At 41.9% G+C, this 15,408-nt stretch overlaps 1 protein-coding gene across 1 annotated transcript in view; it reads left to right on the forward strand.

The window, feature by feature from the left end:
• ITGA8 (integrin subunit alpha 8) overlaps window positions 1–15,408 on the forward strand; it is a 206,155-nt gene that overhangs the window by 176,531 nt on the left and 14,216 nt on the right. Inside the window, exons 26-27 of the mRNA XM_081087480.1 lie at window positions 9,073–9,207; window positions 14,119–14,232. Coding sequence (XP_080943606.1) covers window positions 9,073–9,207; window positions 14,119–14,232 — 249 coding nt within the window. The remainder of the gene's footprint in view (window positions 1–9,072; window positions 9,208–14,118; window positions 14,233–15,408) is intronic.

Raw genomic sequence — 15,408 nt, forward strand, 5'->3', positions numbered from 1 at the left:
CTCCCTCCTGTATATATTCTCATTTTTAACTACCCCTGAAAGTAGCTACCTTCTCCACTGCCTCTTTCCAACTCTGATAAATTCCTAAGGAAATTTGTTTATGAAAAAGCAGCAGTTTCTGGGCCACACACTCTAAGGAACCATTGCCACCAACTCTAAAAACTTCGCAGGCTCTTCCCCCCTACACCCCCCCACCCAAAGCCTCTGCAGAATCTCCACGTTTTCCTCTAATTAAGGGTATTAGCATTTAATATAGTGTATTTAACACAATGATTTGTTTCTGTGTGTGTTTTTTTTTAATCCTCACTTGAGGATATTTTTTCACTGATTTTTAGAGAGAATGGAAGAGAGAAGGAAAGACAGAGAGAAACATCGATGTGAGAGAAATACATCAATTGGTTGCCTCCTGCAGGAGCCCTGACCAGGGCCCCAGGCCGGGAAGGAGCCTGCAACCAAGGTACATGCCCTTGACCGGAATTGAACCTGGGACCCTTTGGTCTGCAGGCTGATGCTCTATCCACTGAGCAAAACTGGCTAAGGCTGTTTCTGTTTTTTAAGTTACTCACATAGCAACTGTCCCAGCTTTATTTTTTATTGCAGATGCATAGTTTTATGTACCAAAGCCATATTGTGCATAAAGTAGATTTGCTTGTGGGCTGGCCTGAGAACTGGACCACCATTTAAAACATCATTTTTAAAGAGAAATGCATGCTGAGTGCCAGACATCTAGCTTAAAACTTTCTGAAATACAACCCATATATAAGTTGAATATACAGTATATAGCAAATATGGTTTTGCTTACATAAACCTCAAAGTCCAAAAAGGCCTGAACAGGGCTCAGTTTTGATAACAGAAGCTGGTACAGTTTGGTTATCCCAGCAAAGAGGCCTAATATCCACAGGGTTTGAAGCACAAATACTGACAGCCTTTGAAAGCCACCGTCATGATCATTCTGTAACCTGTGGCTGTTTTAGGAGACAGTAGGCAAAAGATCTCACCCACATACACCTTCCTTTTTGCCCAAATACAGAGCATCAGCAACTAAATTAAGGTTGGGGAGGGGGGGTAGTAATGCAAGGACATAGTCAGATGCCACTAGAATTCCGTGAGTTTTTCATTTAAATATTTGCCTCATATCAAGCTTCACGGAGCTTCACTTAGCCTGCTTTGTTGACACTGTTGGAATATCTGAGTAGGAGGGTCAATGGAATCATGGGTAGGTGGTGGGTTCAGGTAAAGCTAGGTGCACTGCACAGCCCAAGTAAATGTGAGGGTGTGGCAGTGCCTTGGGCACATGCACTGCTACTTTCACTTCTGCCTCCATGAAAAGGTTCCAGTGTTGGTTGCTGGTTTCTCCAGGATGGTTGCACTTCACCGAGTGTCTCTGTCGTCTATAGACGTAGGTGCATAAGCAGACGGCTTGAAGGTTCTGACTCCAGGCTTCACAGTCCAGAAGTGCAAGACTTTAATGTGGCACATTCTACCCTCTAAAACAGCGGTTCTCAACCTGTGGGTCGCGACCCCTTTGGGGGTCGAACGACCCTTTCACAAGGGTCGCCTAAGACCATTGGAAAACACATATATAATTACATATTGTTTTTGTGATTAATCACTATGCTTCAATTATGTTCAATTTGTAACAATGAAAATACATCCTGCATATCAGATATTTACATTATGATTCATAACAGTAGCAAAATTACAGTTATGAAGTAGCAATGAAAATAATTTTATGGTTGGGGGTCACCACATGAGGAACTGTATTAAAGGGTCGTGGCATTAGGAAGGTTGAGAACCACTGATCTAAAACATTTTGAAACATTCAACTCTCTGCAGCATTCAGTCCAATCTATTAAATCTAAATTCATCTTAGATCCAATTTGGAATGAAATGTTAGAGTTGAGTAAATTATTCCTCAACTATTCTTAAGGCAGTCAAATAATGATTTCAAACTACCAATTTTCTTATTTTGGTTGAATCTTTTCTGAGGTTTGGAGAGTTCTGCAAGCAGGCTATGATTTCTAGATAAGATGAAGTTGAAAGAGTGAGCACTAGTAGGGAACCAACATGGCATAAAGAATAATGAATTTTTTTAATTGGCAAGATTTCATAGTGAACTGCCAAGTATGAGATGCTAGGAGAAAGGGCTACGGGTTGTAAAACTGTACCCAGGAGAGGAAGACAAATGAGATGCTTACATTGAACCTGCACTAAGATCACAACACAGAATTCTGGGTTTAAGTGCAAGAAAGGAGAATCCTGAGCTAGACAACCCTCACAAGACAGAAAGCCAGTACTGTATACAGAGCTGTCATTGGAGCAATGGAAAGCAGGAGGTCATGACTGAGGACTCATCTCTTGAACAAGACCATTCCCAGAGGAAGCCCAAATTACAACCAGATAGCACAAACATGGAAAGCAGAGACACAGAAACTGTTTGTCAAAGATTATAGCCCTGCAAATAGCTTTTTATTTGGTAAATCAGTGAGCCCACAGACAGTGGCTTGGCTTGGCAAGTTTGCATAATTTTGTCTTATCCTTAGGAGAATTTTTCTCCTTCATAACTGCCTTTTACTTACTGCTTCTCATTAATTCAGAAAGCAGGGACATTTGTTACTTCCTAGAACAACAGCTTCCAACCAGTGCACACCTCTCACTCTCTCATTTAATTCACCCTTTGCTTTTTAATAGTACCTACAGGTCTAATTTTTAGCCACCAAAGAGAATATGCTCTACAGGGTCAATTTCTCTTTACCTTATCTGCTTTGTAAGATTGTGTTCAGGTTCTCGTGTATATTTTGAAATGTAAAACACATGTCCAACAACTAAGAAAAGCTTCAAAATCACCAATGGGATGAATTGATTCTTTTAGTTATGCTTTGCATGAACTTTTCAGGATGTTAAAAAAAAAATGTGGGTTTCTTTCTTCCCAACAAATTCTTAACATTTATGTCTTAAAGAAAATTACATGGAAGTCTGACCTCCTGGGCTTGCCTCTACTTCTCTTTAATTATAGCAAAGAATTACATGAGAGAAGTCTACCATCTCTTGCTTACTAGGAATACCTGAAGTCCAAAAGCAAATGACAAACAAGAAAAAGATAGTACACATTGCACTTGTTTGTGTTCACAGAGCCCTTAATCTCATTTCATCCATCTCTTTTCTTCAAAGGCTGTTTTCCAACTGGATTGCAATATTCCAGCTACACAGTATTCTATAAATTTAATCCTATACCAGAGCGAAGAGTTTGGTGACGAGTAATGAAAATAGAAAACTCCAGTTGGGTTCAAAATCTGAGTGGCAGCTGGGGGAAGAGCAATATTTACTAACAATTGTTTCCTTATTGCAGAAAGGAGCAATTTTCATATTTGTTCTGAAGAAGATACTTTAGTGGTTACCACCAGCTTCTCTCAGCACTTAGCAAATGTTACTCGGAACTGAATGTCTGCCTAACATGAGTGCTGAGAGCCCAGCCTTCCTCACCTCTAAGGATTTCAGATTAAGGAAAAACATGACCTGTGGGTCACACTGTTGTGAAACAGACTCCAAAAGTTCATCTGGAAAATAGGCTTTCACTGTTGTTTACATTTCTTGGATAACTTCTTGTTTTTTTTGTTTTGGGGTTTTGTTTTGTTTTCTGTATTTTGAAATAATTTCTGGAATGTCATTTGAGAAAACTGGTTTGCAGGCTATTCGAAGGCTTTCTGACTATGGTGTTTAAGAGTGGCATTCCCTCTATCTGTAAAGTAACATTGCTAAAAAGAGAAATGTGTTTTATCAACTTCCACTGCGTGATATATTCATTCTGTAGCTCAGAGTAAGTCCTATGTTTTGCTAAAATACCACTTAAAATATTTGATAATGATATACTGGACCCACCCCAATAGGTGATGCATCCAACGAAACCGCACAGGAATTTGAAGAGTTTTCTTCTCTTTGGACTATTATTTTACTACTAGAGGCCCAGTGCACGAAATTCATGCACTGGGTTGTGTGAGTCCCTCAGCCCAGCCTGCGCCCTCTTGCAGTCCAGAACCCCTCTGGGGATGTCCGCCTGCTGGCTTAGGCCAGTTCCCCATGGGGAGCGGGTCTAAGCCAGCAGTCAGACATCCCTCTTGCAGTCCGGGAGCCCTCACTCCTTACTGCCCGCCTGCTCGCTGCTCCTTACTGCTCGGCTTGCTGCTCCTTAGTGCTGCCGTGGAGGCAGGAGAGGCTCCTGCCACCACCGTTGTGCTTGCCAGCTGTGAGCCTGGCTTCTGGCTCAGCAGCACTTCCCCTGTGGGAGTGCACTGACCACCAGGGGTCAGCTCCTGTGTTGAGCGTCTGCCCCCTGGTGGTCAGTGTGCATCATAGCAACCAGTTGTTCTGCCATTTGGTTGATTTGCATATTGGGCTTTTATCATATAAGATTACTACTACTATCAATAATAATAATAATAATAATAATAATAATAATGGGCTGTAACTTGGGAAAAAATACACACTTTCTAATTCCTTCCAGCATCTCTTCTCTGTAGTTTGGTTACCTACAGAATTAACTCTGTAAGAGATCTCCCAAAGGCCTATTAAAAAAAAAAAAAAGAAATTATACATGATAAATCTCAAAGCAGCCCAGCCAGCATGGCTCAGTAGTTGAATGGCAACCTATGAACCAGGTTACAGTTAGATTCCCTGTCAGGGTACATGCCCGGATTGCAGGCTCAATCCCCAGTAGGGGGCATGAAGAGGGCAGCTGATCAATGATTATCATCATTGATGTTTCTATCTCTCTCTCTCCCCCTCTCCCTTCCTCTCTGAAATCAATAAAAATATATATTTTTTAAATCTCAAAGTAAAAGCCACACACACACATACATAAACACAGAACATGATAGAAAATATATAATGGAATCTTAGAGACTTCCACAATTTTCTATCTAAACTCAAATTTTAATCTTAGGATATAAAGATTTTCCTATCAAACTCTCCGTCATTGGGTATCCTTGAGCCACTCAGTTCTAAATCTCAGATATTTAATATAACATCCAAGCCTCAAATTCACTCTTCTGTCTTTATAATTTCCTGCTTCCTCGATATGAAAACTTTTTCCCAGCCAGTTAACCTGTCCTATTCAAGGCTGCCTATGCTCCATGATGAGCTGGGTGAAACACTCCTTCACAAACTCCCTCCTTCACCTCCCTTCCCCTCCATCCTTCCAAGTCCCTGCCCTGAGAGCCTTGGCCTACACAGTCCTACCTGTTGGCTTCTCTACCTCTTAATCTGAGGGCAGCATTGCAGATGGATGGGAGGAAGTGCTCACTGGCAGCCAGCTCCCGACAAGCCATTCTGATGATCTCTACCTCCCATTCTCTTTGTTGGCTTCTCCAAACCTTCACTACTCGCCTCCTGTTCAGCTTCTCTAGCATAACTATTACAGGTGACCTTAGAACAAGAGAGTCTCAAAGGATCCCTTTTCCCACTCCCTCCATCCCACCCATCCCCGCACACCTACACACACCTAATCATCTCTCCCTCATCTTCAGCTGTTTTTTACACACTTACAGGGAAAGTAGAATTTTTCCTTTACTTCCAAATTTAACCTTGCTACCTAAAGTATCCCCTCTGTGTCCTGCATCTTCGACCTCTTCCTCTCTACTAGTTTCTTCCTTGGGTCGGTCCTACAAACATAGTTAAATTTCCTCCATCTTCCAAATGAACAGTAAGCAAATAACTTGGCTCTGCATCCTCTTCCAAGAACTAGACCCTTTTCACATCCATTTAAAAATACTTTTATTGATTTTTAGAGCGAGAGAGGAAGAGGGAGAGAGAGAGAGAGAGAGAGAGAGAGAGAGAGAGAGAGAGAGAGAGAGAATCATCGACTTTTTGTTCTGTTCTTTTATGCACTTGTTGTTTGATTCTTGTATGCACCCTGACAAGGGAAAGAACCTCAATGTTGGCATATCTGGACAACTGAGCTACCTAGCCAGGGCTTCCCTTCCATTTTTAGCCAAACTGTACTTGCTATTCCAGCTTTCTTATTTATTTTTTTTACTCTTAATACAAGTATAAAATTTTCATATTAATAAATACTAAATGTCCATCATAAGAATGTCAGATAACATGTAAAAAATAAAGAAGAAAAATTTAAATTTCTACTAATGTCACTACCTAACTACTGTTATATTTCCTATTTATGCATTAATTTATCACTCCATTTTCACTGCACATTGCCAAAATTAAGGATACTCTTTAAGAGTCCATAATATCATTATCATACCTAAAAAGAAATTAACAACACTTCCTTAATATCATCAAATCTCTACCACTGGCAATACTTCTTTTTAAAATTTTTATTGATTTAAGTTATTACATATGTGTCTTTATTCCCATGTTACAATGGGAATACTTAGTTGACTATTCTTCTAGGTTATTTTTCTATTTCTAGATATACACGGTATATTTATGAAAACATACAATCTTATTATATACTAGAGGCTCAGTGCGTGAAATCGCTCATGGTAGCCCGCTCCTGCTTGCAGCCCCACTCACCCACCTGCCACTGCTCACCGCGCTCCCTGTCCCATCTGCCCGCTTCCCGCCTTGCTGTGATCGGAGCCTGTGGGCCACAGGGGAGGGACCAAGAGGTGCTCAATGCACCTCATGGTGACCCTTCATTTGGTCATCCTGGTCGTCACAAACACTGGATTTTTATATATATATAGATATTATCTTGTAATCTGCCTTTCCCCTTACTAAGATTTTATAACTTTCTAAATTATATGTAGCTCTACATAGTTTTTAAAAAACTATTTAAGAATGTGGACTCTATCTTTGTCCAGTAAATTTTTCTAGGTTCTTAGGACATATTGGTTACTATAACTTCATCTTTTGTAGTGCATCCTACATCTGCATGTGAGGATGTCTTTTCTCATCCCACAGATATGAGCATACCATTATTGCTCCTGTGACTACAAAAAACAACAACAAAAACAAACAAAAACACCCCTGCATAAAAGAAGATGTGTTTGTCTGAAGGGAATGGGAGCAGAAAATTAGGGTTCTGTATTTGGTTAGTCTAAAATAAAGAATGTTAATGAGGCCCTGGCTAGTATGGCTCAGTTGGTTGAGTGTCATTTCGTTCCATGCACCAAAAGGTTGGGTTCAATTCCAGGTCAGGGCACATGCCTGGGTTTTGGGCTTGATCCCCAGTAGGGGGCGTGCAGGAGACAGCGGATTAATGTTCCTCTCTCGGATTGATGTTTCTCTCTCTCCTTTCCTCTCTCTTTAAAATCAATAAAAACATATTTTTTAAAAATAATCTTAATGAGATATTATGTATAATTTATTGGAACTCTCTAAATATGGATTGAGCCATCAGATGAGCCAGCCTGGAGCCTGAGATAAAGTCATAAATTCTAGAATACTTGCAAAACCAATTTGGAGCTGAAAACAAACTTTATTATGGCATAATGTCCATTGGACCTGATTAGGAAAAATTATTTTCATTAGAACCTGTTTTTTTCCTGAGGGAGCACTTCTTACAATAGGAGTTTGGGGCTCAGACATGCTGAAGTCGGGTCCTAAACCACATCAGCACCCCATGGTTAGCGCCTCACTTTTCTGCAACCTCAAGATCCATCTCTCCACATGGAAACTTAGTTTTATATATGTACTAGGGGCCTGGTGCATGAAATTCGTGCACTGGGTGTGTGTGTGGGCGGGGGGCGGGGGGGGGAGTGCCCCTCAGCCCAGCCTGCCCCTTCTCACATACTGGGAGCCCTCAGGCGTTGACCCCCATCACCCTCCTATCGCCTGATCGGCCCCTTGCCCAGGCCTGACGCCTCTGCCAGAGGTGTCAGGCTTGGACAGGGGACCCCCATCTCCCCCCGACCACTGGCTCTGGCCCCCGCCCAGGCCTGAGGCCTCTGGCCCAGGAATCATGCCTGGGCAGGGGACCCCCATCTCCCTCTGATCGCTTGCTCCACCCCCCGCCCAAGCCTGACGCCTCTGACCCAGGCTTCAGGCCGGGGCAAGGGGACCATCATATCCCCCCAATCCCCGGCTCCGCCCCCCGCCCAGGCCTGATGTCTCAGCCAGAGGAGTTGACCCTCATCACCCTCCGATCACCAATCACCGGATCGGCCCCTTGACCAGGCCTGAGGCCTCCGGCAGAGGTGTCAGGCCTGGGCAGGGGACCCCCAGCTCCCCGCAGTTGCAGGCTCCACCCCTGCCCAGGCCTAACGCCTCTGGCCTAGGCGTCCGGCCCGGGCAGCGGGGACCTGCAGTGGCAGCGGGGGGCGCCGCGATCGTGGGCTTCGCTTTAGGCCCAGGCAAGGGACCCCTAGCTCCTGGGACTGCCAGCTTCGACCGTGCCCAGCTCCCATCGCTGGCTCCACCCCTACTTCCTGCTATCACTGGCCAGGGCGGCAAAGGCACCTGATTCTCCGATCATGGCTGCCCCCCAGCTCTTAGCTCCCCCCTGGGTTTCCGATCACTGTCAGTGGCAGGGGGCTTCTTCCTGCTTTCTCTTTCGCCTCCCTGCATTGTGCCTACATATGCAAATTAGCCGCCATCTTGTTGGCAGTTAACTGCCAATCTTAGTTGGCAGTTAATTTGCATATAGCCCTGATTAGCCAATGAAAACGGTATCGCCGTACGCCAATTACCATTTTTCTCTTTTATTAGTGTAGATGTATATATATGTATATATAAAACACAGAGAGAGAGAGAGACAGAGAGAGAGAGAGAGAGACGGGGGGGGGGGGGGGAGGGAAGGAAGGAGAGACTCATGCCTGAAAAGTCAGCCCACATTTTCTAACCTTATGGGGAAATCACTTCTGCTTCAAGACTTACCTTCATAAGACAAACTTTCCAGGTGCATCCCCACGCCTCATGAATTCCTGTAACTGGGGAATGGAAAGTTGCTCCTTATGAACAGGGTTCATTTTGCTGCTGAAAATGCTGCTGGTAAAAGAAAGCATGTCTGAATTCTAATGTGAATCACATCCAGTTGTGAAAAAAATTGCCTAGAGTTTGAGGCTAGGTAGCAAGTGTTAATGTGATTGTATGTGATCTCTTGCTTTCTGTTTCCAGCTTGCTGCTCCCCCAAAGGACACCCCTGAACTGAGCGCCTTTTTGAAAAACTCAACCATCCCTCATCTTGTCAGGAAAAGAGATGTGCCGGTGACGGTGCCAGAGCTCCGCAGACAGAGCCCAGCAAAAATCCTGGTGAGTACTGTCAGTGCACACACCGAGGGAAGATTGGACTGGACAGAATTCCCAACACAGAAGGCTGTAACTTCAAGTATTGGTTTTCATCCTCTAATGCTCAGATATGCCTAACATTTTTTGTCAGTATGTATTGTGAGAAATGAAAGTGACTATTCTGTGAGGACTAATGAGCATTTGCAGTGTAGCATTTTATTCTTCTAAACCTGCCAAGGAGTCCACATTGGAGAAGTAATGATGAAACATAAAATGTGACTGTTAATGTATTTCAAGAACATAAAGATTCTGTTGTTAGCCTGTTCCAGATACTGCACTGGTGAGAGTTTGAAGTGAGTCCCTGCCCCTGAATCTCAGCTGAGAATGGTACATTCAGGTTTTCTGAGCCAAAAATCTGTATCTTAGCATTGAGGTCTGTGGTTGATCTAGTCTGAGCTGAGTCAGTACTTAATAAAATGTGGACAGCATTCCTGAATCAGCATTTTTTATTCAATTCTTCTACTTGTCCAGTGTGAATGTTAATGCCATTGAACTATACATGTAAAAGGGGTTAAATGGGTGCTTTTTAAAATGTATGTCTTGAATATGCTCTAGCATTCTTTTATTTCATCTTGACAATGTAAAAAGTTTTAAACATGGAAATGGACTGAAAGTACAATGAGCAAGTCTAATTTGATCAGTTAAACTTAAGTCAAGAGAAGAATCTTAATATATAAAAACCCAGGGTCCATAACATCCAAAACAACCAAAGGCTCGACTGACTGGAAGTCAGTGCTGGGTTGCCATGGCGACACAGTACTGACTGCTGCCGCTGCGGGCACCCCGACGCAGCACTGACTGCTGAGGGGGCTGTGGATCAGGCCCGAAGAGAGGCCTGGAAAGAAAGACAGGGTCTGATCTGTAGCCTCCATGGCAGCTGTTGATCAGCACTTGCCTCTCTCTTTCGCTCCGGGCCTGGCCAGCAGCCGCCCCTCTTTCTCTCGGGCCTCCGCTGAGGCTGCTGATCAGCCCTGTCTCTCTGATCAGGCCCATTAATAGGCTCAGGGATGCTGATTGGCATAGAAACCAACCAATCAGAACCAAATCTGGGTGAAGTGTGAGGAGCCAATGGCTGCCTAGGAGGTGGAGCTTTTGATGCTGACTTGCATAGAAACTGACCAATTAGAACCTAATCTGGGTGAACTGCAAAGGCAGAACCTAAGGTGGGGGCTAAGGAAGGGTTTTAAGGGCAACAGCTGTTTGGTGTAAGGTGTAAGAAAGCGGTTCAATTTTTTAATGACCGGTTTGGCAGTATAGTGCATATGGCTGGCTATCAGTCCAGATATAGGGATTATGTAATTTTGTCTGCCAAGAGCATCTCCTCCTGCTGAAAATGGCTCCCCCCCCACACACACACACATTTAAGCAATCCTATCTTATATAATCTATCTGTACTACTAAAAGGGTAATATGCTAATTAGACTGGGTCGACTGGCCATCTTCTAGACGACCGACTTCCTTCCGGACAAAGACATGGTGATGGGGGCTGAGGCAGAGACTGTTAGGAGTGATCAGGCTGGCAGGGGAGGGCAGTTGGGGACAAGATCAGGCTGGCAGGGGAGGGCAGTTGGGGGTGAGATCAGGCCAGCAGGGGAGGGCAGTTAGGGTCTATCAGGCAGGCAGAGGCAGTTAGGGGCAAGATCAGGCTGGCAAGGGAGAGCAGTTGGAGGTGAGATCAGGCCAAAAGGGGAGGGCAGTTAGGGGCAATCAGGCAGGCAGGCAGAGAGATTAGGGGTGATTAAGCAGGCAGGCAGAGGGGTTAAGGGTAATCAGGCAGGCAGGCAGAGGCAGTTAGGAGTGATCAGGCAGGCAGGCAGGTGAATGGTTAGGAGCCAGTGGTTCCAGATTGCAAGAGGAATGTCCCACCACTGGTTTAGGTCCGATTCCTGTGGGATCGGGCCTAACCCAGCAGTCGGACATCCCCCAAGGGGTCCCGGATTGGAGAGGGTGCAGGCTGGGCTGAGGGAACACCGCCCCCCGCCCCCCCTCCCCCCCGCCCTATGCATGAATTTCATGCAGTGGGCCACTAGTGTTTATTATAATAGAAGAACCTGAAATTACATGGCAAAAGCTATATGGCAGTTAGCAGATTATATGATTTGAGTCCCTGTACATTTTTATGACACTGTAACGTTTTGAAAAACGTAAGAGTAGGGAATTGATATGCTATTGAGTTTAAAATAATTTAATAAAATTCTAAATAGTATCATTTTTAAAAGGCTTCCAGAAGTAATAGAACACAAAGTAATGATTTAAGTCCTGAGAATGTAATTACAGCATGGTGACTATAGTTAACAATACCATATGGTATATTTGAAAGCTGTAAGCAAGTAAATCTTACAAGTTCTCATCACAAGAAAAAAAAATGTGTAATTTTGTATGGAAACAGATGTTAACTAGACTTATTGTGGTGATTATTTTGCAATATATACAAATATCAAATCATTATGTTGTACATCTGAAGCTAATATGTTATATATCAGTTACACCTCATTAAAATTTTTTTAAATAAACACAAAAGAAAATGATTGACATCTATAGAATTCTAATGTGCAGTCCCAAGGGAAAAGCCCTCCGGCAAACCAATGTTTAAATCTCTGAGGACCAAGAATTTGGAAAATCAAGATTCAACTATATTTTTGAGTTTCCACTTCAGCATGTGTCTCATGAGTATATAAAGGCAGTGGAGATCAATAACCAATATTCTTTTGAAAAATTATATGCTCTTGTGTTGTAGGGTCAGATTTTTTTTCTTCTTTCTCTTTAAAGATTTGTAATGCAAGATGATTTCTAACCTCTGAATATCATAGGAATGTGTTACTTGCAGATGAGGGCAAGGCAATCCTTGATTTCCACGCCTGATTTTGTTAAACTATGCTTTATTCCCGTTCTCTCTTATTGATTCAAAAATTGCAAGTCATATGCCCCCCCCCCCCGCCCATGTCCTCAAGTCAAAATAATTCTGGATAGAAAGTGATTATGCAAAGTTTATTCTGAAATCAAAAGCTAAATAAGACCTCCTACAGTTTTTGTTTAGTTAAAAACAACTTACTGAATCACATTTCTGATTAGGAATTTGAAAGTGCAAAATGCCAACATCCTGTGTTGGGATCATAATTTCCAATTTGCATAGGAATATCTGTATCTGTAACCCTGAGATATAATTACTCCTCTACTTAAGAATTGTCCTTGCTTTTCTCATCTTGGGCTCCTGCTGCTTTTGCAGCTATCACCCCAATCTCCTCTTTCTCCTCCTTTAACTACTCAGTTTACAGAAACTTTATCTTTCTTAGTCCTGTTTAGCACTTGATACTCTTTTCTTTTATAGATTTTTTAAAATTGATTTTTAGAGAGAGAGGGAGAGAAAGAAACATCAATGTGAGAGCAAAACATTGATTGGCTGCCTCCTGCATGCCCCCAACTGGAGATCGAGGCTGTGACCCAAGCATGTGCCTTGACAGGAATCGAACCGGCAACCTTTCAATGCATGGGATGATGCCTAACCAACTGAGCCACACAGGCCAGGGTAACACTTGACACTCTTGACCACTTTCTAAAACCGTTACCTCCCCTGAATTCTCTCAACCTGGCCAAGACCCAAACACTGGTAGCACAAGAGCAGCCCAGCAACCTGTATTTGGAAACATTGTGAAGAAATCTAACCTTACTGGAGTTTATCAGATACATGTTACTTATTGCTTGGGTTTTAGAGAATTCTGAGGGTCTTGAAAAAGGTTTTCATAGTGATATGTTCCTCAGGCTACTCTGTATTTTATCTATTTCATTAATGTGAAATGCCTTAGTCAACTACTTCACACAGTATCCAATATTGAACATCCATAGGCTAGTGCCCAGTGCTTGAGACATAAAAAATAAATCATAGCTCACACAGTAAATTCAAATCAGTGAGTATAATTCAAAAAGTATCCTGTACATGGGAAAGTGGAAAATGGATGTGAGGTGTCCATTTATTTCCCCAGTGAAATCCAATCAGAAAGCATGATTTGATAGGTAGAATGTCATCATAATGAATTCTTTCCAGGAACTTGCATTTTACATATGAAAGTTTACCCATTAGAAGTTGAATGATCCTACAAACTAGTTTAAAAACAACTTAATGGATGAAACTCTCAGAATATCCTGCTTTATAACCAGGAAGTAATTTAGACAGAAAGAAGAATGTTATAGAACAAATGCTTGTCAATGGGCTAGTAACTTTGGGATTTTGAGGTAATATGGACTCAGGGACCTTCCTCAAAAGCCATTTCAGGACTTTGCTTAGTCCAGGCTCAGGTGCTGTGAACGTCTATAAGAAATACCTTCCTGCCCAACCAGCATAACTCAGTGGTTGAGCATCAACCTATGAACCATGGTCACGGTTCGATTCCCGGTCAGGGCACACACCCGGCTTGTGGTTTGTTCCCCAGTCTGGGGCATGCAGGAGGCAGCCGATCAATGACTCTCCCTCATCATTGATGTTTCTCTCTCTCTCTCCTTCTCTTTTACTCTCTGAAATTAATAAAAATATATTTTTTAAAAAAGAAATGTCTCCCTGGGTTCTATTAAAATGAAGCAGAACAATTCAGTTGCTGCTATAAGAAGATAGTTTTAAGTCCTTAGAAAAGAACTTCAATTTTATGTTGTATTTATGTTCCATTTTATCTCTATGTTACCCCTTAAGTTAATGCATCACTGCTACCAAACAGTGTTTTTTTCTTGGTTGTTTTAACGTATTTGTTCTTCATTTAAATTAATAATTTATGGATTAGATGATGACTTCTGAGGAAATAAGATGTGAACAGATTGACTTCAATGTTGACGCTCTACCACAATTTAAAGATGCTGATTTGCTAAAGTTGCTTTTGTTTTTTGCAGAATTGTACAAATATCGAGTGCTTACAGATCTCCTGTGCAGTGGGACGACTAGAAGGAGGAGAAAGCGCAGTCCTGAAAGTCAGATCACGGTTATGGGCCAAGACATTTCTCCAGGTAATAGGAAACAATGAAGCACACACATACCACTCACAGAGACCCTCTTCTCAAAAGCTCAGCACGAAGCTTATTTTTTTAAAATGACTTTTAAATTCTTAAACATTTTCTATGTTTACAATTTTTAGATTTAATTTCAAAATATTTTATATTTTAAAATTGTTTTTCAATTTTTAATTTTTTCATTTCAGCATTCTATTTATGTTACTTTTTGTTGAATTTTATTGGGGTGACATTGGTTAATAAAATCATATAGGTTTCAGGTATACAGTTCTGTAATACATCATTTGTATATTGTATTGTGTACTCACTATCCTTAGTCTATTCTCCTTCCATCACCATTTATCCCTCCCTTTACCCTCACTGCCTACCCCTGTCCCCCTTCCCTCTGGTAATCACCATACTGTTGTCTGTATCTATGAGAGTTATTTTTTTTTTTGCTTAATGCCTTTACCTTTTTCACCCAGCCCCACATCACCCTTCCCCTCTGACAGCTGTCAGTCTGTTCTCTGTCTCTGAGTCTGTTTCTGTTTCTATTTTGTTTATTTTTTTCACTAGATTCCACATAAGAGTGAAATCATATGGTATTTGTCTTTCTCTGACTGGCTTATTTCACTTAGCATAATACTCTCCAGGTCCATCTATGCTGTTGCAAAGGGTTTGATTTTCTTCTTCTTCTTCTTCTTCTTTTTTTTAAATTTTTTAACAAAGTAGTATTCCATTGTATAAATGGAGATCTGTAAGCACTCATCTACTTACAGGCATTTGGGCTGCTTCCAGATCTTAGCTATTGTAAATAACACTGCAATGAACATAGGTGTGCATATATTCTTTTGAATTAGTGTTTCGGGTTTCTTCGGATATATTCCCAGTAGTGGAATTGCTGGATCATAAAACTGTTCCATTTTTAATTTTTTGAGGTAACTTCATATTGCTTTCCACAGTGGCTGCACCAGTGTGCATTCACTGATTCCCAAAGTGTAAATATTCTTCCCTGTGGCTGATTTCAAGCTGCTAACATGACGTTGCTGAATATGGAGTTGGGAAGAGATATACTGTAGGTCACCATCACAGAATCTTTCCCCTTCAGATACAATAGACATAAATAATATGTAGATAATAGTAAAATGCAATAAAAGAATTAAAAGTACTGAGTTTTCAGTATTTATTACCTTT

The sequence above is a fragment of the Myotis nattereri genome (assembly GCF_964212035.1).
Source record: "Myotis nattereri genome assembly, chromosome: 1".
NCBI classification, from domain to species: domain Eukaryota; kingdom Metazoa; phylum Chordata; class Mammalia; order Chiroptera; family Vespertilionidae; genus Myotis; species Myotis nattereri.